At 35.5% G+C, this 26425-nt stretch overlaps 1 protein-coding gene across 1 annotated transcript in view; it reads left to right on the top strand.

Moving 5' to 3' along the window:
* COG5 (component of oligomeric golgi complex 5) overlaps window positions 1–26425 on the top strand; it is a 276431-nt gene that overhangs the window by 177744 nt on the left and 72262 nt on the right. Inside the window, exons 11-12 of the mRNA XM_032873369.1 lie at window positions 8923–9004; window positions 25765–25969. Coding sequence (XP_032729260.1) covers window positions 8923–9004; window positions 25765–25969 — 287 coding nt within the window. The remainder of the gene's footprint in view (window positions 1–8922; window positions 9005–25764; window positions 25970–26425) is intronic.

Here is a 26425-nt window from a genome sequence, read left to right as displayed (position 1 = left end):
TCTCCAAATGCTGATAACACCTAAACCTATTTCTTCAGCTTAGATCTTGTTCTTTAGCAAGAGATTCATATTCACTAGCTTAGATCTCTTCACTTGGATACCCATAGAGTCTAGAAGCATGAGTCTAAATGAGCTAATCTTTCTCTGCCCACCTGCTGCCCCTGCTAAAATTCCATGTTGGTTGATCTATCTCCCATCTTCCTAGTCCTATACAAATATATCTAGTCCTAGTCCTTCATAAATATATTCAGTTGTTCCTTAAATATTTCACTGGTATATCTCTGATGAATTAAGACACTTCTTGATATGATTCTTATCTTACTTTCTATCTTCACCACTTCCCTTTCTCCTGAATGCTCACTATGCATTCAGAGAATAGAACATGCTTTTCATGGGGCGCGTGGCTGGCTCAGTTGGTAGAGCATGTGACCCCTTATTTCAGAATTGTGAGTTTGAGCCCTATGTTGTATATAGAGATTACTTAAAAATAAAAAAATCTTAAAAAAAGAAAAGAAAATGCTTTTCACATCTTTATGCTCCGTTCATCCCTCTGTCTGGAATGCCCTCTGTTCATCTCTTTGTCCCATCTCTATGGTAAATTCCAGTCTTCCTTGGAATCTAGCCCAAGATATCCTGACTCTTCATAACAGTAAATTCTGTAGATTATTTTTATCCCTATTGTTTATATAGCTTACAAGCCCAGAAGGGTGAAGGACCTGCCCAAGGTTACAGAGCCAATAAATGGCAGACCTTAGGTATACAAGTCAAGGTTATTTTACTTCAGTGCCCATACCCTTTCATCACACCGAAGTGCAAGAATGTCCAATTGAAGGTTTTGACCTTATAACAATGTACAATAAGGTACTATCAAAGACATTTACCAAGAAAACCCATGGTAGTTTCCATGTTATAAAGATAAACTGAATAATATCTGCTTTGAAATCAGTTTTGTCCAGGTATTGTCATTTTAATGTATGTATTTAATTAGGTCAAAATTAATGACAGAAGCAGCCAAAGATCAAGCTGTTTTTCTAAATAACAGATTCATCCAAACATAAGTGTTTTAGAATTCCTGTAGATTTTGTTTTTATACTATTTATATATTTTTTTAAATTTTTTAAAAAAGTAGGCTCCACACCCAGTGTTGAGCTTGAACTCACAACATTGAGATTAAGAGTTGTATGCTCTACCGACTGAGCCAGACAGGCACCCCTATACTATTTATATTTTTACTTATTTATTATTTTTGTTTGTTTTTAAGAAAAGTAAATTTTTTAATTAACATATAATATGTTATTTGTTTCAGGGGTACAGGTCTGTGAATCATCAGTCTTACACAATTCACAGCACTTGCCATAGTACATACTCTCCCCAGTGTCCTTCACCCAGCCACCCTATCCCTCCCACCCTCCTTCTCTCCAGTAACCCTCAGTTTGTTTCCTGAGATTAAGAGTCTCTTATGGTTTGTCTCCCTCCCCAGTCCCATCTTGTTTCACTTTTCCCTCCCTTCCCCCACAACCCCCTACTCTGCCTCTCAAATTCCCCATATCAGTGAGATCATATGATAATTCTCTTCCTCTGGTTGACTTATTTCACTTAGTATAATACCCTCTAGTTCCATTGGCATTACAAATGGCAAGATTTTGGTTTTTGATGGCTGCATAGTATTCCATTATATATAAAATACATCTGACTTTTGCTTTATTTTCAGCTTATTGGTCTCAGCCAAAGGTCCAACTAAGTAAGTTTCAGAACTATAGATTGTGACCAATCTTTTTTTTTTTTTGAAGCTGAGAAGTCCCAACATCTCAGCCAGTAAGCTGGAAACCCAGGAGAACTGATGGTATATTTCTGCTCTGAATCCAAAGCCTTGAGACCCAGGAGAGCCAATAGTATAGTTCTGGCCCAGGGGTCCACAGGCTGAGGACCCAGGAAGAGACACTCTTTCAGTCTGAGTCATAAAGCAGGGCGGGGAGAAAAAACCAACACCCTGATACTTAAGCTTGAAGAAAGTAAGGGAGAAGGAATTCCCTCTTAGCCTTTTTTGATTGCCTAGGCCTTCAACTGATTGGATGAGACCCACCCACATGAGGGAGGGCATTCTGCTTCACTCATTTTACCCATTCAACTGTTAAACTCATCCAGAGATCCCCTGAAAGACACACCAGAAATATGTAGACCAAATACCTAGGGCACCCCATTGCTAGTCAAGTTGACTCATAAAAGTAACCATTACAACAATAGTAGATAGTACTATGTATCAGTCACTGGAGATACAGACATATTAGTTATTTTGATTATATATCACAAAGAATATTAGCAGTGATGGCAAATATTTATATAGTGCTTCCTATGCCAGGCAACATTTTAAGCACTTCATAAGAATTAACCCATTTAATCTTCATGGTAAATGTATGAAATGGGTTTCCATTTAATGGTGAGGATATTAAAGTATAGAGAAATTAACTTATCCATGGTCACAGGCAGTGGTGAGGTCTGGACTTCAACCTCAGTATTCTGGCTCCAGAGTTCCTCTTCTTAACCACTACTATGTTCCTTTACTCACATAGGAAAATATCATTATGATGGGGAATATGGGATACTTTAGAGGTATAGAACAGAGTGTGTCAAGCGTAGGGCAACCAAGAGAGGAAATACCTAAACTGAACTCTGAAGGAGGTGCAGGTTTTAGTAGCTGCTAACTAAGAGGGACTACAAAAGAACCTTCAAGAACCTGAAAGAATTTGAGTGTGGTTGAATCTCTGAACCACAAGCTTGAATCTTGAAACGGGAGCAATAGCCTGAGAAAATAAAATCATAAAGGCTTTGTAAGTCCAGTTAAGGAAGAATAATACTTTTATATATCAGACAAACCTTAGATCAAATTCCAGTTCTGCTACTTTCTATTTAATTCTAAGTAGGTCACCTTATCTTTTTGAGTTTCTGTTTTTTCTCTAGAAAAGGACTAAGAATGCCTTCTTTTGAGATTTTTTTGTCCACTCAATAAATATTTATTGTGTGTCCAGGTTAAAAAAAAGGCACCCTTACCTTACACCTTATACAAAAATTAATAGAAAATGAACTAAAGTCCTAAAAGTAAAACCTAAAATTATAAGACTCCTGAAGGAAAAAAAAATATAGCAAAAGCTTCATGAATTTGGACTTGGCAGTGATTTCGTGCATAAGACATCAATACAATACAATACATATTTATTGTGTGCCTTTTCTGTCAGGCTCACATTCTCAATGCTGAAATTACAGTGGTAAAACAGACAAAAATGGTGCCTCTGCTGTCTTGGAGTTTACATTTTAGGGGTAGTTTTAAGGTTTAAATGAGATATAATATGCTGTAGTGACTTTCATAAAGCACATTCAGAAAATGTCATTTTCTTTCTTTTTTTTTTTTTTAAGATTTTTATTTTATTATTTTTTTTGACAGACCGAGATCACAAGTAGGCAGAGAGGCAGGCAGAGAGAGGAGGAAGCTGGCTCCCTGCTGAGCAGAGAGCCCGATGTGGGGCTCTGTGGGGCTCGATCCCAGGACTCTGGGATCATGACCTGAGCCGAAGGCAGAGGCTTTAACCCACTGAGCCACGCAGGCGCCCCCGAAAATGTCATTTTCTTAGCGAAGGTTTGTCTGGGTTCTCTGATTAAAAGTATATATACTTCATGGATTTCAAGTTTTGAGTGACTTGTCACTAAGGGGGAAAAGGTAACCAGATTATTTGGGACTCAATATTTTCTTTCAAAAGAGTGTGTCAAGGAATTAGAATTTTCTTGTTTATTTTGGCAATTCTCTAAAGCCTTGAAGAATTTCTTTTTTTTCCCCCTCAGCTTTATTGAGACAAATTGACATATAACATTGTGTAAGTTTAAATTATATAATGTGATGATATTTTTTACATGTATTTATATTGAAATGATTAACACAATAGAGTTAGTTAACATGTCCATTACTTCACATAATTACCTTTTTGTATATGTGTGTGTGGTGGAAACATTTAAGATTTATTGTCTTGGCAACTTTCAAGTATATAACATAGTAATGTTAATGATTCTCACTGTGCTGTACACTTGATCCCCACAGCTTATTCATCTTATAACTGAGGTTGCAGTCTTTGACCAACATCACCCTACCCCAAACTTTGATAACCACTATTCTACTCTGTTTTTCTTTGAGTTTGACTTTTTCAGAATCCACATGGAAGTGAGATCATATGGTAGTTTTGTTTCTTTGTTTGACTTATTTCATTTAGCATAATGCCCTAGAGGTCCATCCATCTTGTCCAAATGGCAGGATTTCCTTCTTTGTTAAAGCTGATTAGTATCCCATTGTATATATCTATACAAATGCCACATTTTCTTTATCCCTTCATCTTTAAATGGACACTTAGGTTATTCCCATGTCTTGGCTATTGTGAAAAATGCTACAGTGAATGTGGGAGTGCAGGGATCCCTTTAAGACAGTGATTTCATTTCTATCATGCCAGCATTTGTTTACATCTCCCCTCACTTTTTTTTTTTTTTTTTTGCTATTTCTAGAAATCTGTTTCAGTAGTTCTGTAGAATTACAAAAGATGATTTACCTCAAAGGAATTTATAGTTAATTGTAGGAATAATGACACATCTGAAAGAAATACAAGAAAAAAAAAACCTCTGGGGGAGATAAAAGCAAATGAAAATAATCCACAGAACAAACAGAGAAAACAAAGGAAATACAAAGAAAGCATAAAATGAAATGATAAAAGCAAGAACAACTATTAAGTAAACATATTTGGTTTGTAATTTCTTACTAAAAGACAAAAAATTATATTTAAAAATAAAAATTTGTTATTTATAAGCATCACATCAAAAGCAAACAATATGGAGTAAGAATAAATGGAGTGACAAATATTTCTCAAGTGAAAGCAATAGTGATAGTATTAACTTCAGATAAAACAACAAATAATGGTACATAGAATAAGGAGGGTCACACAAATTGTCACTAGTCTCTTCAACAAATGGTGCTGTGAAATACTGGAAATCCTTGTTAAAAAAAAAAAAAGGTACCCTTCCCTTACACCATATACAAAAATTAATTCAAAATGAATTAAAGTCCTAAATGTAAAACCTAAAATTATAAAACTCCTGAAAGAAAACATAGGGCAAAAACTTCATGAGATTGGACTTGGTAGCGATTTCGTGCATAAGACATCAAAATCACAGGCAACAAAAGCAGAACTAGGCCAATGGGACTACATCAAACTTCAGAACTTCTGTGTGACAAAGGAATGAAAATGCAACATATAAAAATGGGAGAAAATACTTGTAAGTCATAAATCAGATAAGGGATTGGTGTCCAGAATATATAAAGAATTCCCACAACTCAATGACAACAGCAAAAAAACTGTATTAAAAAAATGTGTAAATAGGACTTGAATAGACATTTCTCTAAAGAAGGCATATAAAGATGGCATATAAGTAATTAAGAGCATATGAAAAGATGCTCAGCATCACTAGTCATCAGGAAATGCAAATTAAAATAATGAGATGTCGGGGCGCCTGGGTGGCTCAGTGGTTAAAGCCTCTGCCTTTGGCTCAGGTCATGATCTCAGGGTCCTGGGATCGAGTCCCGCATCGGGCTCTCTGCTCAGCAGGGAGCCTGCCTCCTCCTCCTGTCTTTCTCTACCTGCCTCTCTGCCTACTTATGATCTGTCTATCAAATAAATTAAAAGAAAAAATATCTTAAAAAAAAAAATGAGATGTCACCTTGCATTCATCAAAGAACAGTGTATTGGTGAGGATATGGAGACTTTGGTACCCTTGTGCACTGTTGATGAGAATATAAAATGGTACAACTGGCTGAGAAATAGTATGAAAAGTTCCTCAAAAATTTAAAAATAGAATTACCATATGATGCAGCAATCTCACTTCTGGAGATATATATCCAAAAGAATTGAAAGCAGTATCCGGAAGCGGTATCTGCCCACCCATGTTCATTGCACCATTATTCATAATAGCCAAGACAGAGACACAGTCCTAGTGTCCATTGATGGATGAATGGATAAAGAGAATATCCCCCCCCACACACATACACGTGAATATAGCCTTAAGAAAGAAGGAAATCCGGGGCACCTGAGTGGCTCAGTGGGTTAAGCCTCTGCCTTCAGCTCAGGTCATGATCTCAGGGTCCTGGGATCGAGTCCCACGTCGGGCTCTCTGCTCAGCAGGGAGCCTGCTTCCCCTTCTCTCTCTGCCTGCCTCTCTGCCTACTTGTGATCTCCCTCTCTCTGTCAAAAAAGTGAAAAAATTTTTTAAAAATCTTAAAAAAAAAAAAAGAAGGAAATCCTGTCACATGCTACGACATGGATGAAACTTAAGGACATTGTGAAACATAAACCATTCAAAAAGATATGGTTCCACTTACATGAGGTATACTAAGGTAGGTAAACTCTTAGAAAGTGAAAGTAGGCAGGATAGGTGGTTGGTAGGAGCTGAGGGGGAGAAAGAGGAGTTCAGTAGGTATCACATTTCAGTTTTGCAAGATGAAAAAGTTTTAGAGGTCTGTTGTACAATAAGATACATATAGTTAACACTACTGTACACTTAAAAATAGATAAGATAGAAAGTACTGTATTTTTTTAAGATTTTATTTTTTGAAGTAATCTCTACACCCAAAATGGGGCTTGAAATTCAACAACCCAGAGATCAAGAGTCACATGTTCTACCAACTGAGCCAGCCAGGCATCTCTAAATTTTGTGGGGTTTTACTACCATTTTATGGATTATTTTCTATGAATTTTTAAAAAAATGATTGTGTATTAAGTATTTTATTAAGTTCAAGAGTATTAATTGCCTTGAATTCACTCAGCTAAGTTAGTCTGAGGATTTCCTTATTTGAGACATTAAGTTATTAATAGGTTTCCTAATACTAAATAATATTTACATTGGGGGCATAAATCCTACTTGTTTAGATTATTCAAATAATTATTTTAATACCTGTTGAAATCAATTTGCTTTCATATCTGAGAATTTTGTACTTGGATTCTTAAGCAAGGTTGACCCAAGTTTTCTTCCCCACATGTATATATGTGTGTGTAGAATTAGTTATATAGTCATCAGATTTTCTTTATCTAGAGGAAAAGCTTTCAATTTTTCACCATTTTGCTATTCTTGCTGGACTTCTCATATGTGACCTTTATTATGTTGAGGTAATTTCTGTTCCCAGCTTTTTGAGCGATTCTATCATGAAAGAGTGTTGAATTTTGTCAGATGCTTCTGTGTGCATCAGTTGAGATGATCCTGTTCTTTTTGTCCTTCGTTCTGTTAATGTGTGGTATATTTAAAAGTTTTTTAGTATGAAGACACTTCCTTTAAGGTTCATGATATGCAATATACATATCACATAAAATCTTGGAACTCTGGGGGCGCCTGGGTCGCTCAGTGGGTTAAAGCCTCTGCCTTTGGCTCAGGTCATGATCCCAGAGTCCTGGGATCGAGCCCCACATCGGGCTCTCTGCTCAGCAGGGAGCCTGCTTCCTCCTCTCTTTCTCTGCCTGCCTCTCTGCCTACTTGTGATCTCTGTCTGTCAAATGAATAAATAAAATCTTAAAAAAAAAATCTTAGGTCTCTGAATCTATTTTCTGACCACTGCGTAGCAAATGAACAATTACTTGATTTGCCTTTTTTAGGGTATACAATACTCCGTTGGATTCAAAGCAAAAAATTTATTAACGAAACAATGAAAACAGAAGTATGTGTGCATAGGTATACAAGTGAAAAATCAGTACTTTTCATTGGTCAGTTTTTCTTTTATAACCTTGAAAATTGGAATTTTATTTGTTGCAAGTCCAAAATAAAACAGAATTAGAGTTTTCTCATATCTATGACATATTTGAATATTAGGTGTATTTTATTGTTATTGGGGCTAAACATATGAATTGTCATATTCATACTTCGAAAGTAGAATATTGGCAGTTTGATACTGTGTACCACACATGTAGAAATACCTTAAAAGTACTTGGTAAAATCTCTAGAAGTGTGATTCAGGTTTAACAGTATTATTTTGTCTGTTTTAACAAATGAAACAAATGAAACTCTCTTCTTTTTAGTGATTGCTTTCTAAAACATTTATTCAAAGTTGAATGAAACATTGTGCTGAAAAGTAGTAATTCCTGTGACTTTTAAAAATTTGTTAATAGGGGACGCCTGGGTGACTTAGTTGGTTAAGCATTGACTGTCGGTTTCAGCTCAGGTCATGCCCTCATGGGTTGTAGGATCCAGCTGGAGTCCGGCTCCTCACTCAGAAGGGGTCTACTTGAAAGATTCTCTGCCTCTGCTCTTGCCCGACTCGTTCTTTCTCTCAATACATAAATACATCTTAAAAAAATACTTTTAACTGTATCTATACTTTAAGCAGTTCTCTTTTGTAATTGTTGAATTATACTCTGGTGATCATTCTGGTCTAAGCTTGCTGTGTTCATCATTTTGTTATGGTCACACAGTTACCTTCTGTATATGTAAGGAAGGTGGTAATAACAATTATAATAGTAATAACTAAATTCACTGTGGGCTTATTATGTGTCAGGGACTATCCCAACACTACTTTTTGTAAACTTTTTAATCCTTATAATAACACTGCAATGAAATACTGATACCATCACCGTTTTAGAGATGGAAGGAGGCTCAGAATGATTCAACAGCTTGCCCAAAGCTCACACAACTAGTAAGTAGCAGAGGGTGATGACTGATTACTTGGACATGAGGACATGAAGCATAATTTGAGTCATCTATATATTTTTCTTTACTTACTTAATTCCATTGTTTGATAGATGTCTTAGAAGATTTCATTTAAGTACATTTTTATTAAATTTTTAATGTTATATCTTCTTAGCCATTACAGTTTTTAATAATTAATGAATACATTCCTTTTTTGGGTCACAGGATGGACAAGCCGAAATTTTGTACACTTTTTGGAATTCTGTTACTCAGGCACTTTCTTCTCAATTCCGCATGGCAACAGATTGTAAGTATGTTATTTATTTTGTAGTTAGTTTCATTTTCACATGCTTTAAAGTTTTCCATGAGCTTTAAAATGTAATGTTAAGAAGTTTTGCTTAATTGGTTTATAATACACATTTTTTGAAAACTCATTGTCTAATTATCATTTCTTCTGCTAACCATATATTTAGTTTTATCAACATTACATTAATTTTTTGGTTTTTTTAATTAGTATGTGTAATAAAATTCTCCAGAAGAATGAGTTAATTCTCCATAGTTCAAACATAGAGGAACTCTGAAGTTTTCAAATATAAAGGGTGTAAAGCAGTTAATGTGGAAGAATTTAGTTGGTGCTTATAGAATTAGTTTCTAACTAAAAGATATTAAAATACAAGACTTAATATTATTTCCTTATTATTATAAATGAGGAGTGAGTGCTGTGAATTATGAAGACGAATGATTCACAGACCTGTACCGCTGAAGCAAATAATACATTATATGTTAATAAATAAGTAAATAAGTAAGTAAGTAAGTAAAAAATAGCTACATGGTGAAAAAAAAAATGAGGATGTGATGAATGAGCAGATGAAATGCCTTCATCATGCGTGCCTGGGTGGCTCAGCTGATTGAACATCTGCTTTTGGCTCAGGTCATGATCCCAGGATCCTGGGATGGAGCCCTGCTTTGGACTCCCTGCTTAGCAGGGAGTCTGCTTCTTTTGCTCCCTCTACCCCTTCCCACTGCTGGTACTCTCTCTCACTCACTCTCTCTCAAGTAAATAAATAAAATCTTAAAAAAAAAAAAAACCCTTCATCATGAGTTAAAAGTTGCTTGTTCAAACACAATCTCTAAAATTTGTTAATTTTTTTTTGGTCATGAAATAATTGCATTGCCTGCCTAATCAGTGAATGTAAAAAGGGTTTTAGAAGTTTGTGTGTAAATTCTTTCTTACAAATGTTACTGGAAGTATGTAGTAGATGTGAACATTATTTAGTCAGTGGTAATCCAGAGTTGAATAAACTGCCTGCCTCCCTACTATTGTGTGTGTGTGTGTGTGTGTGTGAGAGAGAGAGAGAGAGAGAGAGAGGAGCAGGAAGGTGCAATGAGAGAAGAGAGAGAATCTTTTTTTTTTTTTTAAGATTTTATTTATTTATTTGACAGAGATCACAAGTACCAGAGAGGCAGGCAGAGAGAGAGAGGAAGGGAAGCAGGCTCCCCGCTGAGCAGAGAGCCTGATGCGGGGCTCGATCCCAGGACCCTGAGATCATGACCTGAGCCAAAGGCAGAGGCTTAACCCACTGAGCCACCCAGGCACCCTGAAAAGAGAGAATCTTAAGCAGGCTCCACACCCAGCATGGAGCCCTACGAGGGGCTTAATCTCTTGGGCTTCATGCCCAGTGAGAGCCTGAAGCAGAGTTTGATCTCACAACCCTGAGATCATGACCTGAGCTGAAATGAGGAAGAGTCAAACGCTTAACTGACTGAGCCACCCAGGCACCCTGGCCTCCCTACTACTGTTTCTGAGGAAATATGCAGCACGGCAGTGATCACAGAGGAGGTCTTCATTCATGTGTGGCCAAACAGAACATAAGCAGAGGGTGTATTTAGAACTGATTCACTCCGTTTACTTCTACAAATTACACTACTCCAAGAAGACCGTGCACCTCTTTGCATTATGTATCTATTTTGGTCAGCTTTTTTGAGATATAATTTATATACAGTAAAATTCACCAATTACAGGCAGAAAATTCTATGAGTTTTGAAATCATTTTTATCCTTTTCCCCAACACCACAATGAAGATATAGAATATTTCCATCACCCCCGAAATTTCCCACATGTACTTCTGTAATCACCTACTACTCCCAGCTCTCGGCTCCTGGCAAGTAATGATCAATTGTCTGTCAGTGTAAGTTAACTTTTCCTAAATTTTTGTAAAACTCCTATCACATAGGCTGTGTTCTTTTGTATCAGCATAATTATTGGAAGATTCATCCATGTTGTTGCGTATACCAGTGGTGCCTTTTTATTGCTGATTAGTATTCCATTGTATAGAGTATACAACAGTTTGTTTATCTATTCCCCAGATGGGAGACCACTGGGTTGTTATAGCTTTGGGTTATTACAAGTAAAGCTACTGCAGTTGTTTGCATAGAAGTCTTTTGTAGATGTATGTGTTCATTCGCAGGTAAAATATGAGTGGAATTGCCTGATCATTTGTTGAGTATGTATTTAACTTTGTAAATAACTGTTCAACTGCTTTCCAAGATGGATGTACCATTCTGCATCCCATTAACAGTCTTTCATAACCCCAGCTTCTCTGCATCCTTATCTATCCATGATATTGTCCGTTGTTTTCATTTTAGCCATTCTTATGAATGTGTAGTGGATTTTCATTGTGTTCACTGGCTTAAGGACCAGTGATGACTCATGTTTTCACAGGCACATTAGGTATCTACATATCTTCTTTGGTCACGTGTTTGTCAAAATTAATGGCTTTTTATTTTTATTTTATTGCTTGTTCTCTTATTACTGAGTCTTAAGAGATCTTAATACATTCTAGATTCACAGTCCTTTCTCAGATGTATGTTTTGCAAATATATTTCTTTTGTCTGTGGCTTGCCTTTTCATTTCCTTAATGTGGCCTTCCAAATGATAAAAGTTAACTTTGATAGAGTCAAACTTACCAATTTTTCTTTTCTTTTCTTTTCTTTTTTTTTTTTTTTGACCAAAGAAATCTTTATTTAACCCAAGGCCAGAAGTATCTCCCCCTATATTTTATTCCAGAAGTTTTACCAAATTCATTTGAAGTTAATTTTTGTTTATTGTATGATATATAAGGGTCAAGGTTATTTCTTGGAATATAGATCTAAAAGATTATGCTTTACCCATTGACTGCCCTGGCACTCTTTTAGAAAAATCATTGGTTATATCTGTGTAAGACTATTTCTAGAGTTTTCTTTTTCTCTTGTTTTGTTTCTTTGTTTGTTTTGCATCTCTAGGTTTGTAATCACAAAATTGTAAATTCTTCTATGTTATTTCATTTATCAAAATAATTTTGCTTATTCTAGGCCTTTTGCTTTTCCATAAATATTTCAGTATTAGCTTGTTGTTCTTATAAAAATGTTTCCTGAGACTTTGATTAGGATCACATGATGAATCTACAGATCATTTTGTGGTAAATTCACATCTTAACAGTATTGAGTCTTCTGATCCATGAATAGAATACCCCATTGATCTAGGTCTTTTATAATTTTATCAGTGCTATATAGTTTTTAGTGTGCAAATCTAGCAAATCTTTTCTTAAATTTATTACTATTTCATATATTTTGATACTATTGTCAATGGCATTTTTAAAATTTTAGTTTATGAGTGTTCATTGTTAGAATATAGAAATACAGTTGATTTCTGGGTACTGACCTTATATCTTTGACTTTGCTACCCATACTTATTAGTCTGGTAGTTTTTAGAAATTTTTTTAACATTTCCTATATTGATGATCATATAGTTTGCAAATAAAGGCAGTTTCACTTCTTTTCCAGTCTGGCTTCCTTTCATTTTTTTTCTTGGTTACCACCTCCAGTAGTGTAGAATTGATTTCTGCCTTGTTTATAGTCTTAGGAAGCATTCAGTCCACCTTAATATCTTAATGGCATGTTTCAGTGATGCCATTAATCAGGTTGAGGAAGTTCCCTTCCATTTCTACATTTTTGAGAGTTTTTTTTAATACTATTGTTAATTTTTTTTACAGTGTTTTCTGCATCCTTTAAGATGTTCAAATGGATTTGTTTTTTAGTACGTTAATACCTTGCATTCTTAGATAAACCTCACATAGTCATGATACATTGCCCTTTTTATATATTGTTGGATTCAAACTGAGTGTAAGGCTTGTTGAATGTGTTTACAAGATATTGATATTTAGTTTTTCTTAATGACTTTTTCCGGTGTGGGTATCAGGGTAATGCAAACCTCAGAGAAAAAATGGAAAAGTATTCCATCCTATTCAATTTTCTCAAGTGGTTTATGTAAAATTGGCATTATTCCTCTTTAAATGTTTGGTAGAATTCACCAAGGAAGTCATCTGGGCCTAGAATTTTCCTGGTGTGAAGAATTTAGCTACAAATTCAACTTTTTTTCTTAGATTATTCAATTTCTTTCTTCTTGGGTAAGCTTTGGTAGTTTATCTTTCAAAGAATTTTTCTAGTTCATTGAAGTTTTCTAAATTATTGCTTGTAATCCTTCCTTATTACCCTTTGGATGTATGTGGAATGTGATGTGTGATGCTCTGTATTCCTGATATCATTAGTTTCTTCTTTTTTTCCTAATAATTACAATTAGAGGTTTATTAATTTTGTCTTCTTAGAAACCAACACTTTCAGGGCACCTGGGTGGCTCAGTGGTTTAAAGCCTCTGCCTTCGGCTCAGGTCATGATCCCAGGGTCCTGGGATCAAGCCCCGCATTGGGCTCTCTGCTCAGTGGGAAGCCTGCTTCCCCTCCTTCTCTCTTTGCCTGCCTCCCTGCCTGCTTGTGATCTCTGTCTGTCAAACTAAAAAAAAAAAAAAAAGAAAAGAAAAGAAAAGGAAAAAAACCAACACATCGTTTCATTGATTTTTCTCTTTTTTATTTTCAATTTCATTGCTTTCTGCTCTTGTGTTTATTATCTATTTGCTTTGCTTTGGGCTTGATATGCTCATTTTCTTGTTTAATAAGGCTAAGTTTAGATTATTGGCTTAACCCTTCCTTTTCTAATTTGTTTATGCTGCAGATTTATCTATAAGCAGTATTTTAGCTGCATGCCACCTTATTATTTTTCCAGACATATAGAAAAGTTAAAATAGCAAAAAAGTATCTATATATCTGTACCTTCAATTCAGTATTTGTTAACAGTTTTCTCACTAAATGAGTATTTTGAAATGGATATGTTTGTTTGAAATTTAAAATTCATGAATTATTTTTAGGAGGTAATTTTTCAAATATTCAGATGTAATAGTATGTAAATACAGACTTTCAATAGTTTCTCACACGATGTATGAAAGTAATGGGTTTTCATGAAAACAATAATCACCATGAAGTTTTCTTTAATATTTAACTTCTCATATCATAAGCCAATTATGTTTAATGGAATGTATTTACTAATATGCCAGAAAGGAAATACAAAGATGTAAATTTACTTACAAAATATATAAGCATAATTATAAAATTGATTGAAACCTCAGTTTTTAGATAGAATAAAAGAATACTAATGTTAAAAGCTCATTTATGGCTATGGAAGATATCTGTTTTTAAGCATTTATTAAAAATGTACTCAGGGCACGTGGGTGGCTCAGTTAAGTGTCTGTCCGACTCTTGATTTTGGCCCAGGTCATGATCTCAGGGCCATGAGATGGAGCCCAGAGTTGGGGTGGGAGGAGTCTGCTTGAGCTTCTCTCTCTCTCTCTGCTCCTCTGCCCACCTCATGCACACACTCCCGCACTCACTCTCCCTTTAAAAATAAATTATTTTTTTAAAATATACTTATAATCTTTTTTGAAAGCTTGGAGTTGTTAAAGTCAGTGTTTTCTTTAGTGTATAAATTTAGTTCCTATTTTGAATATCCCTTCTCTGAATGGCAGGAATGTATCAAAGAAAATTGCCTTTAGCATTATTGAAAAATTTCAAACCTTTAACCAGTTGAGCCTTCCAGTATTATTTAGTATTGGTTTTTAGTAGAAATTGTGTAAGGTAAATTTCATGCCAACAAATCACACAGATAATGAGTGGAGGTGAGGCTACAAAGGAAATGTCCTTATCTGTTAATTCAGTCATCTCTCAATTCTGGATCTGATTGAATTTTCTTACGGATAGTTTTTTCCTACTTTTCTGCATGTCTAATCATTTTTGATTGGGTATCAGACATGAATTTTACAGTGTTTGATACTAACACTTTAATCTTCCTATAAATATTCTTGTTCTTAGATACTGTCAAGTTACTTAGAAACAATTTGGTTTTTTTGAGTCTTGCTTGTTAAATTCACTAGCAAAACCTGAGCAGTATTTGGTCTAGACCTAATTATTTTCTACTCCTGAGGCAATATTTTTCTTCGTAATCTACCAAATATTCTGAATTATAAGGTTTTCCAACCTGGCTGTCAGGAACAGGCTTGCTTCCCAGTCATATGTGAGTAACAGGTATGTTCTTTCTAATCCCGTATGGTTTCTTCCCCCCAACGCTGGAACTTTTCTCACACACATACGCTGCCTAACGTTTTGCTGAGTACTAATGGTGGACCATTTGCAGATTTCCGCAGTTAATCTTTTGAACAGCTCTCTTCTCTCTGGTCTTCTGTCCCATGAATTCTAGTTGGTTCAGTTTTCCTGGTCCTTGGGACAGTAGGGGTAGAGGAGGCTCTTCCCCTTCCAGGCTATGGAAGCCCCTCGTAGGAAATGAGCTGATGTTACCGAAGTGGTAGGTTCTTTCCCTGGTCGATACCTTTTGCCAAATGGCCAAAAACAATACAGTATTTGATGGCAAGCATGTAATTTATTCAATGGCCAGAGAATAGAGAAGGGAAGTTCATGCTCTAAAGTCACCTTCTCCCCAATTGGGTTTTATGGGGTTAGGGTAATTAAGGGGCTAGTAAGCATGTTAACAGAGGGCTTTTTTCCAGGAAGGAGGAGGAGGCTTCAGAACCAAGAGTACCACCTCTTTTCTTCCCCTGAATGGGCACAGTTGGATGGTTCGTATGCTGTTAGGTGTGTTTTTGTTAATTACAGTTAGATGAGGTCATCTGGAGGGTTAACGCAGTGTCTAAACTAGATCAAACCAGTCGAAAATTGGGGCCTGTTTGGAGCTGTAGTTTCTGGCATCCCGCCTTAGCTTCTGGTAGTAAACAGTACCTGTGAGCAGGGTAGAAAACTGAGTTGTTGCGACTTGTTAGTGAGTCCCCAATGACACTGGGGTGGTCATAGGGTTCACCTCATTTATTTCCTACCTCTCAGGGATCACTTTTTTATTACATGCTATCTTTGAATGCATGGTGTTTTCAAAACCATTATTTCATATATTTTGTCTGTTGTTTTTTTGGCTGTTTCAGATAGGTTAATTCTGGTCCCTGTTACTCCACCTTGAGAAGAAGCAGAAGTACCTCATCTAGTTTTAAGAGTAATAGTTAAAAGTACATTTCAAAATGTTTATGGTATGTGTGTGTTCAATGGTACTGCCGTTTACTTCTCTTTGGTCATCTGCTTTCTCATCATCCTTAAGCATTACAAGCCTTTCACATTTTTCACATGCTCTCCTTTTCCCATTCTGCTCACTCTTAGTGACCAGCCCCATCTCCTGGGTTATTAAGATAATTAGTGGCATTAGGAAATTCTTTCAATATCCTGGACCTTCCCTCTAAGAAAAGCCTTATTTTCTCCCAATGGATCTCTGAGAGTGAGGTGACAATCCTATTCTTCAGAGCTACCCATTCACTGTTGGCTACCTCTCTGCTTTGTTTATTTACCCTTTGCTGGAAGCAACACCATTCTTTGGTCTCTTTGTTCTAACTTGTGTTTCTCCTTTTCTTTTGATTTCTTCCTCTCAGGAAACCTATCAAGTCACTCTAACGCAGTAGAAAACTAAAAACTAGAGAGTTCCTCTTTAGTTACTATTTGATCTCTCTTTTTATCTGAATTTCTCAAAAGAGTAGTTTGCAGTTTTTTGTCTTCATTTCCAGCCTGTTGATTTCTCGACTAGGTGTACTCCAGCGGTCTGCCACCATTCTATCAAAATTGTTCTCATTAAAGTAAGCAGTGACCTACCTTTTTAATTACCAAATCCAAGAGATATTTTCCAGTTCTCATTACAGGATCTGTCTAGCCTGTGTAGTCGGAAGAAGCTACTGAGAGGAAATAGAATATTTGGGGCAGAAAATTCCATAAATATTTCACATTCTCAGTAGTTTGTTACTTCTGATAGCATTATTACTTTAATAACTTCCTTTGGGAGAACTCCAAAGCAAGTTGTTTGTAAAGCACCTTCCATTTATATAGCACATACAGTCCCTGAAGTGTGCTGTAGTACTTCTTAAAATTATAGACAGGCAATATTAAGGAATGCAACCATCTGCAGAGTTGAAGATTATACACAATGTAACAGATTGTCTAAGTAAGTAATATTTTGGCAGAAAATATCTAAAGGGAAATTTTCCTATTTAGGAACATGTTCTTTCTGATTATAAATGTTCATGCTGAGTAAAAAGAAGTTCTAGTAGGTATAATATATATATTATATATATTCTAGTTCTAGTAGGTATAATATATATAATATATATATATAACCCACAACAGTGAATTTACTTTATTAAAAATGGAGCTTGAACTTGTCACCTTGAAAGCTTCTATAGGGTATCTGCCACTTTAATTATCTATGGGTGATAGTTATTTACAAAATGACTTCTAAGCTTTATGTCTGTTACTTTTATATTGTACTTCCTAGGTAATAGTATTTGTTGACCATCCTGTTGTGTTATTATATATATATATATATATATATATTTATTTTAAGACTTAGTAGAAAAAAGCAAGATAAACATTACCATTTTAAGCTCTTTGAAATTAGAACATAATTCTTCTTTTTTATCTGATGATTTTCCCGGAATGTCTCATCCCCCTTACTTTGCCCTATTTTTCATCATAGCTCTTATCACTTGTTAATATACCATATTATTTATTTATCATGTCTGGATCCCCTTTCCCCCACTAGAATGTAATCTAATCAAAATATTATTTTGATAACAGCAGTATTTTCAATAGCTAAAAAAGTAACTGGCGCACAGTACGACTTCAATAAGGGCTTGTTGACTGGTAGGAAGAAAAGAGGGAGGAATCAAGTAAGAAAAAATGCCAGTGTCCTCTGATAAAAGCTTAAGAACTTAAAACATTTTTTGAAGTATGTTTGAAATATTCTGGCAAGCAATTCTTTTTAAAAATGTTTAAAACCTTTGTATAATATCATTCTCTCAAAACTCTTATGCAACTCAAGGAGATGATTCATACAATTAAGAGAGCTATGTGGTACATATCTGTAGTGCTTTGGAAGACCAAGTGTGAGTAAGAGAAACACTGAAGAGATACATATCTTTTAAGATTTAGAAAGCTTTAATACTTGACATGTATGCTAAAGCTCATTTTCTTTACCTTTTTAAAAATATAGTGATAAATCAGGAGTCTAGTTGTCCTGAGAAGTAGGGTGATAAGCAACCTTTATGAATTATGAGTACTTTCTTTAATGTAGATTTTTTTAAATGTTAGAATGATGTGCATGTTAATTTATAATTGTGATACATTTCTTAAAAGTCAATGTACAATTTAAAAATACATATTTAGGAATTACATCTCCCATCTTCATTTAAAGTGACTTTGAGAATTTTGATCCCTGCAGTTGAAGCACTTTTTTACTTTAGAGTTCAAATGGGTTTATAAGAGACCTTCCAAAGCACCCTGTGTTTAGTACCTAAAATCAAAAACTTGGAGTTTGTTCAAAAAGAGGAATAACTGTTGTTGAGAACTGAAGTCTTTTTTTAGGAAAGTACTAAAAGTTTAGGGCACCTGGGTTGCTCAGTTAGTTAAGAAAGTGCTTTGGGCTCAGGTCATGATCCTGGAGTCCCAGGATCCAGTCCCATATCGGGCTCCCTGCTCAGCAGGGAGTCTGCCTCTCCCTCTGACCCTCCCCCCTCTCATGCTCTGTCTCTCTCATTCTCTCTCTCTCTCTCTCTCTCAAATAAATAAATAAAGTCTTAAAAAAAATGTTTTCTCTAGACCAGGCACTGTTCCAAAAAAAAAAAAAAAAAGTCTTTAAAAAAAAGGAAAGTACTAAAAGTTTATAGAACCTAGAGGAAGGTGAGTCTAAGCCATCAAATAAGTTTTTAGAGACTTTCTTTGCAGGGAAAATTTGATCATGTAATTCTCTGATAAAAATCTTTCATTGGTTATATATATATCTTATGTTAACAAATATGTTATATTGGTTTCATAAATATATATATGTATTCATATATATATCTTATAAAAGATATTCAATATCTTAGGGCACCTGAGTGGCTCAGTGGGTTAAGCCTCTGCCTTCGGCTCAGGTCATGATCTCAGGGTTCTGGGATTGAACCCCGCATGGGGCTTTCTGCTCAGCAGGGAGCCTGCTTCCCCCTCTCTCTGCCTGTCTGACTGCTTGTGATCTCTCTCTCTCTCTCTATCAAATAGTAAATAAAATCTTAAAAAAAAAGATATTTAATCTTACATTGGTATATATATAAATAGGTATTTATATATATTGGTTTCATATATATATATCAAGTCACTATATTGCACACCTTGAGCTAATGCAATGTTATAAGTCAGTTATATCTCAATAAAACAAAAAAAATAAATTTTAAAAGATTAAAAATTTTTCATTGATTCCCTGTTACTCTTTTTTCTTTAAGATTTTATTTATCTTAAAAAAGATAAATTTTAGAGAGAGCATGTGAGCAGGTGGGGGGTGGTAGGAGCAGAGGGAGAGGGATGAGCAGATACTGTGCTGAACAAGGAGCCCAACACGGGGCCTGGTCCCTCAACCCTGAGATCACAATCTCAGCTGAAATCCAAAGTCGAACACATAATTGACTGAGCCACCCAGGCTCTCCGATTACTCTTAAAATATAATTTATTGTAGGGGCACCTGGGTGGCTCAGTGGGTTTAGCCTCTGCCTTTGGCTCAGGTCATGATCTCAGGGTCCGGGATCAAGCCCTGCATTGGCTCTCTGCTCAGCAGGGAGCCTGCTCCCCCCTCCCCCCGGTCCTGCCTGCCTATTTGATCTCTGTCTGTCAAATAAATAAATAAAATCTTTTAAAAAAATCATTTATTGTAATATAAGACTTAATAAGAAAATAATATATGTATTATATTAATATAGCTATGTAACAAGATGAAGAACAGCCTCAAAATCAAGAAACAAAGTATTACCTGACCCAGGACCTCCCCTCAGGTCTCCTGGTTTTGCCTGCCCTTCTCCTATATAGGAGTATTCACTCATTTCTAATGACACAGTTTTTTTAAATTATTATTTTATACAGATAAAATGATCCAGTTTGTACTGTTATATTTGCTGTTTGACATTTCTCGCTCAGCATGCTTCTAAGAATCCTCTATATTGTTGCATGCACTTGTAGGTCATTCTCAACGTTGTAAAATGTTCCATTTTGTAGATATATCAGAATATATTTATCTACCATATTATTGGTGGGCATTTGGATTGTTTCCCGTTTTGAGCTATTTTGAGTAATGCTACTATGACAATTCTGTCCATTTTTACTGGGAATAAACCTGGGACTAGAAAATAGATACACATAGTGGACCGAATTATATGTTGCATAGAGATTTGCATGTGTTACCTTACATGACAAAAGGGATTTTGCAGATGTGATTTAAGGATCTTGAGGTAGAGAGATTGTCCTGGATTATCTAGGTGGGCCCAGTATAGTCACAGAGGCCTGTAGAAGGGTCAGAGAGAGGCAGGAGAGTCAGAGGAGGAGATGTGATTATGGGAAGGGGGCCACAGGCCAAGCGGTACAGGCCGGTGGAGAAGTCAAGGAAAAACTCCTTCAGAACCTTCAGAAGGAACACAGCTCTGCTGATAACTCGCTTTTGGCTTAGACCAGTTTTGTACTTTCTGACCTCCAGATCTGTAAGATTATCTGCTTATGTTATAGTAAAGCACCAAATCTGTGGTAATTTGTTACAACAGCTATAGAAACTCATACAGCATGTAATAGAGTTTACCTATGGTCAGCTGCAATAGTTACTGCCAAAGAGTTTTTTAAATGTTGCACCAATTTAAACTTTCCTTGGCAGTCCGCATTTTCCCACATCCTTGTCAACACTTGCTATTGTTTGTGTTTTTTTCCTTTAACCATTTTGGTGGACATTTACTCAAATCACATTGCAGTCTTAATTTTATTTCCCTAGTGTTTCATGATACTCATTTTCCCACATATTTATGAGCTATTTAGATATGTTTTTTTCAAAGTTTCTGTTCATTTCTGTAGAACTGCCTGTCTGATTGATTCATAAGATTTTATTCACATATTCTGAAGCCTTTTACTGTTCTCTTTTCTCCCCCTTTGGCAGTCTAGTTTTACATAAATAGGTTGATTGTTTCCACTCATTCTCGGATTGGGTTGGATTGGGGTAGTTGCAGTTTTAATAAGATTCAGTCTATCTCTAATTTTTCTTTATTTGGGGGGAGGGGATGCTTCTCCCATGGTTTTTAATTGAGAGGTTGGAGGGTCTTTGTCTCCTCATCCCTGAAAGACTGAGTTTGATCTAGCTCTGCCATCCAGAGGTTTCCAGACAAGGCTCTTCAGCCTTCTGCTTCATGAAACTTCAGAATCTGGTGAATGTCTTCGTGGGAAGGAAGACCTGCATGTGTTTGTGGCATGTTCTCTCGCCTCAGCTAGCCTTTGTTTCCAATATGTTTTCCACAAATATCAAGCATATTTTACTTCTGCCCTTTGAAGTTTTAGACCTAGTTCCCAAGCTTCCCTTGCAAGTCCATAGCTAGCTAAATCTTCCATGGGATACTAGGGTTGAGAGTCCTTAAGTTTCAAAATTTATACTCCAGTTCCGTGAACCACTAAAAGCTCTGCTAGTTTTTTCTCCAGCATGAGGTTCTCTGCTTGGTCCAAGCTTGAATTTATAAAAAATGTATATTGCTTCTTTAATTGTTACAGTGGGAGCCCTGGTCTGCCTCCACTCTTCTTCCCCTGTTACTCCCAGGATACATTCCCAACATGACTTTTCTAGTCCCTTCTTATCAGTGCTCTTTTTTTTTTTCTTTCTAATTTTTTATCTCTGTAATGGAGTTTTAGTTTGTGAATAAATCATCTTCTCTCATCTCATCTTTACAGTTACCTGAAACACATGTCTGTATCCTCCCCTTCATATGGATAACTCACATTCGTTTCCCCAATCTCAGTTTAGAAATGAAGTGTTCTTGATATCTCCCTCCCCATACACATGCTTAGATATGGGTTTGACATCCTCTGTCTGCTCCCGTAAAGCTCTTATATGTCCCCAATTTTAGTAATTATCCCACCGTTTCATAATGGTGCACTTCCTTGCTTGTCTGTACGTTCCACCAGGCTCTAGAAAAAGCTTATCAGTACCTCTGTTCCATATTGTGTTCCTGTCACAAAGCAGAGTGCTCATTATATAACTGACATGCTGTTGAAATGGCTGCCTAAAGTGTTAATTTAATATTTAAAGGCTGTAAGAATTAGGAAATTGAGCAGAAAAACTAAAAATAAAAATACCTTTCATTAAAAAAATAGTAAGCTCTTACAAGCTAAATGAGATCCTAATTTGAAGTGCTTTTAGAAAATAACAGTGTGTGGGGTGCCTGGGTGGCTCAGTGGGTTGAAGCCTCTGCCTTGGGCTCAGGTCATGATCCCAGGGCCCTGAGATCGAGCCCTGCATCGGGCTCTCTGCTCAGCAGGGAGCCTGCTTCCCTTCCTCTCTCTCTGCCTGCCTCTCTGCCTACTTGTGATCTCTGTCTGTTAAATAAATAAATTAGAAAAAAAAAAAAAAAGAAAAGAAAATAACAGTGTGTATGTATGATAAACAGGGACATGAAAGGGCAGTACAAAAATGTTGGAGTGATTATCTTAGGATAATAGAATATCAAATACTTTTTACCTTTTTCCTTATACCATTATATATTTGATCCTTCGCAATTAAGATTTTATGTCATCAACATAAAACATGAAGCAGTTTTCACTGAGGTAGAAAAAGAAAGCTAAGAGACTATGAGACTAAGATATTTAATTAAATCCTTCTTGTGGATTTGTTGAACACACAAATGTGACCCAGTTGTTCAGAATTGAAGAGTAGAGTGAAATGCCAAATGGATCAAAGAATTAAATGTAAACTATGGAACCATTCAGGGGTTGGAAGAAAACAGTGAGTAAGCTAGGAATAGGGGAAACTCCTCTAACTGATTTAACATCTAGAGGCAATTATGAAAAGATTGATGATTGATTATATTAAAAATCTTACATGGCAGGAAAAAAAACCTTTAGCAAAATAAAAAGACAAGTGACAAACTTGAAAAACATTTATGACTTACATCATAGAAAAGAAGCTAGTATCCGTACTATAAAAAGCTGCTAAAATGAGAAGAAAAAGACCAACAATCCTAAAGAAAAAAAAGGTAGCTTCCTTTAATTTGAAAAAGATGCTCAGTGTTCCCCATGAATTGAGAAATGCAAAATAAAAGTACATAGAGACACCATTTCTCATCTATCAGATGAGCAAAAAAAAAAATCAGAGAAGTTTAAAAACACACTCTGTTGATAAGCCTGTGGAGAAACGTCACTCCTCACACATTGTGAACTCAAATACAGACCTTATTGGAGGGGAGTTCAGAGTATCTAACGAAGTCATATAAGCATTTGCTTTTTTACTCAGCAGTTCAGCTTCTAAGGATCTATTCTGTAGATGCATTAGCAAAACCATGAAGAGATGTATTCACAGGACTATTCATTGGGTCATTATTTGGAATAGAAACAAACCAGAAGTAGCCCAGGTGTTCATCACTTAGGTGATTAAACAAGCTGTGCATTGATAGAATGGAATGCCATGCAACTATTAAAAAGAATGAGAGGGACCCTTGGGTGGCTCAGTTGGTTAAGGGACTGCCCTCGGCTCAGGTCATGATCCTGGAGTATCGGGATGGAGTCCCACATCGGGCTCCTAGCTCAGCAGGGAGTCCGCTTCTCCCTCTAACTCTCCCCACTTTCGTGTACTCTCTCTCATTCTCTCTCTCTCTCAAATAAGTAAATAAAATCTTAAAAAAAAAAAGAGAAAGAGACCCAAAAAAAGAAATGAGGAATATCTTTATATGCCGCTATGGAATGATCTCCAATATATTAAGTTTAAAAAGCGGAGAAATATGTGTGCAGTATGCTGTTGTTTACCAAAGTTAGGGAGTGGCATAAATACACATTTGACTTATATTTTTAAGAAAAGGAAGAATAGGGGTGCCTGGGTGGCTCAGTCGTTAAGTGTCTGCCTTTGGCTCAGGTCATGATCCTGGGCTCATTGGATCCAGTCCCGTTTTGGGCTCCCTGCTCATTGAGAAGCCTGCTTCTCCCTCTCCCACTCCCCCTGCTTGTGTTCCCTCTATCGCTGTCTGTCTCTGTCAAATAAATAAATAAAAATCTTTAAGAAAAAAAAAAGAAATGGAAGAATAAACCATAAAATCCAAAAAATGATTACCAGTAGCAGGGGCAGACGGGAGGGTATGTGTGAAGAATACATTAGGGAGACCAGGGATAAAAGCTATAGGCTTCTTCAAATGTACTTTGTTGTGCAGATTTAGTTTCATTGTCCTATAAATATTTTATGTAAAATTTTATATATATCTTATATATAAAATTTTATATAAAATGGAATGAAAATGAAAGAAGATATCACTAAAAATCAAAAGTAAAATGGAAAATCTTAATGCAGATAGATGTTTATCCAGTTGGTGGCAAAACCACATGGAGAGGCACTCTTTCATTCGACTTTTTACTTATTTGACTACTTCATAATAGTTTTTTTAGCCCTATTGGGATATAATGAAAGGACAATGAGAATTCCACCCAAAAGCCCATGAACTCTTTTAAGTAAATCATGTTACTGAAGGTAGTATTATTACTGTTATTCTGTTGTGTGTGTTCTATGGAATGGGTACTTGATTCCTGTGCAGAAAGCTGAAAACTAGAAACATTTATAGGGGAATGGAGGGTAAAAAGTTGAAGGGATTTTTTTGGGTGACCTTTGTTTTTTTCTGTGAGATAATAAGGGTGGTCATTTTCATATTGTAAGTGGATTCAAGATTAGCTAGTTAGGTTGGAGGAGACTTTGTATGCTTTATATTCTTGCTAAAAGGGATAGGGACAAAAAATAACAAGTGATTAGAATGTGGAGAAAAAGGAAGCCTTGTGCACTGTTGGTGGTAATGTAAATTGGTGCAGCCACTGTGGAAATATGGAGGTCCCTCAAAAAAATTAAATATAGAACTATCATATCTTATCTGGCAATTCTACTTCTGGGTACTTACTCAGGATTTTTGAAGATTTCTGTTACTGACTTTGTATAACTTGAAGGTTTTTAGATCTATTCAGACTGTTTTATGGCATCAAATACTGTTGGTCTTGTTATTCTACTTCAAAATGTGTACTTGGCTATTTTGGATAAAGTCTTATATCAATATCAATTAAGTGAATTTGGGTATTGTTTAGATTTTCCATATGCTTACTGATTTTCTGTGTACTTGTTTTATCAGTTACTGCAAGAGAGGTAATCAAAATCTTCAATTATAATTGTTGATTTGTCTGTTTCTTTATAGATTAGGCTTCAAAATATGGTTCACATATCAAATGCAGTGGATAATTTAGGAGGAAAATTACTTTTACTAGCATTTTTAAAAGTCTCATTAGAATATATATTTGGTTTGTTCTTTAGTATAGGCTATTTGTAGCATCAACATATACAAAAGAAAACTTATTTGCCACATTTTGGTTTTATTTATCTTGTTACTGTTTTTATATTATTATTTATTATTTATTATTAATATTTAAATAATAAATAATGGTGATAGTATTCTATACTACCATCATTAGTATAATATAGCATAATTAATAATTATTATTATGTATTTTATACTTATATTTTTTATATTATCTTATTATTATAATATAACATTTATTACATTGTTTATCATGTTATTATTTTGCTTGGCAGCTTCTATGTTTTTGAAACAGGCATTTGAAGGAGAATACCCTAAATTATTACGTCTTTATAATGACTTATGGAAGCGTCTTCAACAATACAGCCAAAATATGCAAGGAAACTTTAATGCAAGTGGAACTACAGACCTCTATGTTGACCTACAACATATTGAAGATGACACACAAGACATCTTCATACCAAAAAAGCCAGATTATGAGTATGTTTATTTAATCAGATCTGTTTGTTGTCATGATAAGGATTTTGTCTTCTGTTTTTATTAAAAATTAGAAAATGGGAATATACTAATCTTCTACATATTTGTAATGATCATGATTTATATGTAGACTGCAGAAGACTTTGCAGCACGTAAATGAATAAGTCATTAATTGAGCAGCCTGGTTCCTAACTGGAATCTGATATAAAGTACGGCACCAAGTAGGGTGAGTAAAAGGTAGGAGATCAGCATATGTGGTCACTATCTTTTAATTGGTAATATACCTATAATTATATCAGATAGTATCATTATTGATGGACCACAGGAATAAATATGATATAAAAGTAACTGGTGTGTTCAGGAACTATAGGGGAAATTTTATGCTGGGATAGCTTCTCAGTCTGGTAGGAAAAAACTGAGTATAGTCACAATTAAACCTGAAATGTCTTAGTTTATGCA

Source organism: Lontra canadensis, unplaced genomic scaffold (assembly GCF_010015895.1).
Source record: "Lontra canadensis isolate GAN:19392208 unplaced genomic scaffold, GSC_riverotter_1.0 scaffold48, whole genome shotgun sequence".
In the NCBI taxonomy this organism is placed as follows: Eukaryota; Metazoa; Chordata; class Mammalia; order Carnivora; family Mustelidae; genus Lontra; species Lontra canadensis.
Note: the sequence above shows the minus strand (reverse complement) of the source record. Positions and strands in the feature narration are given on the sequence as shown.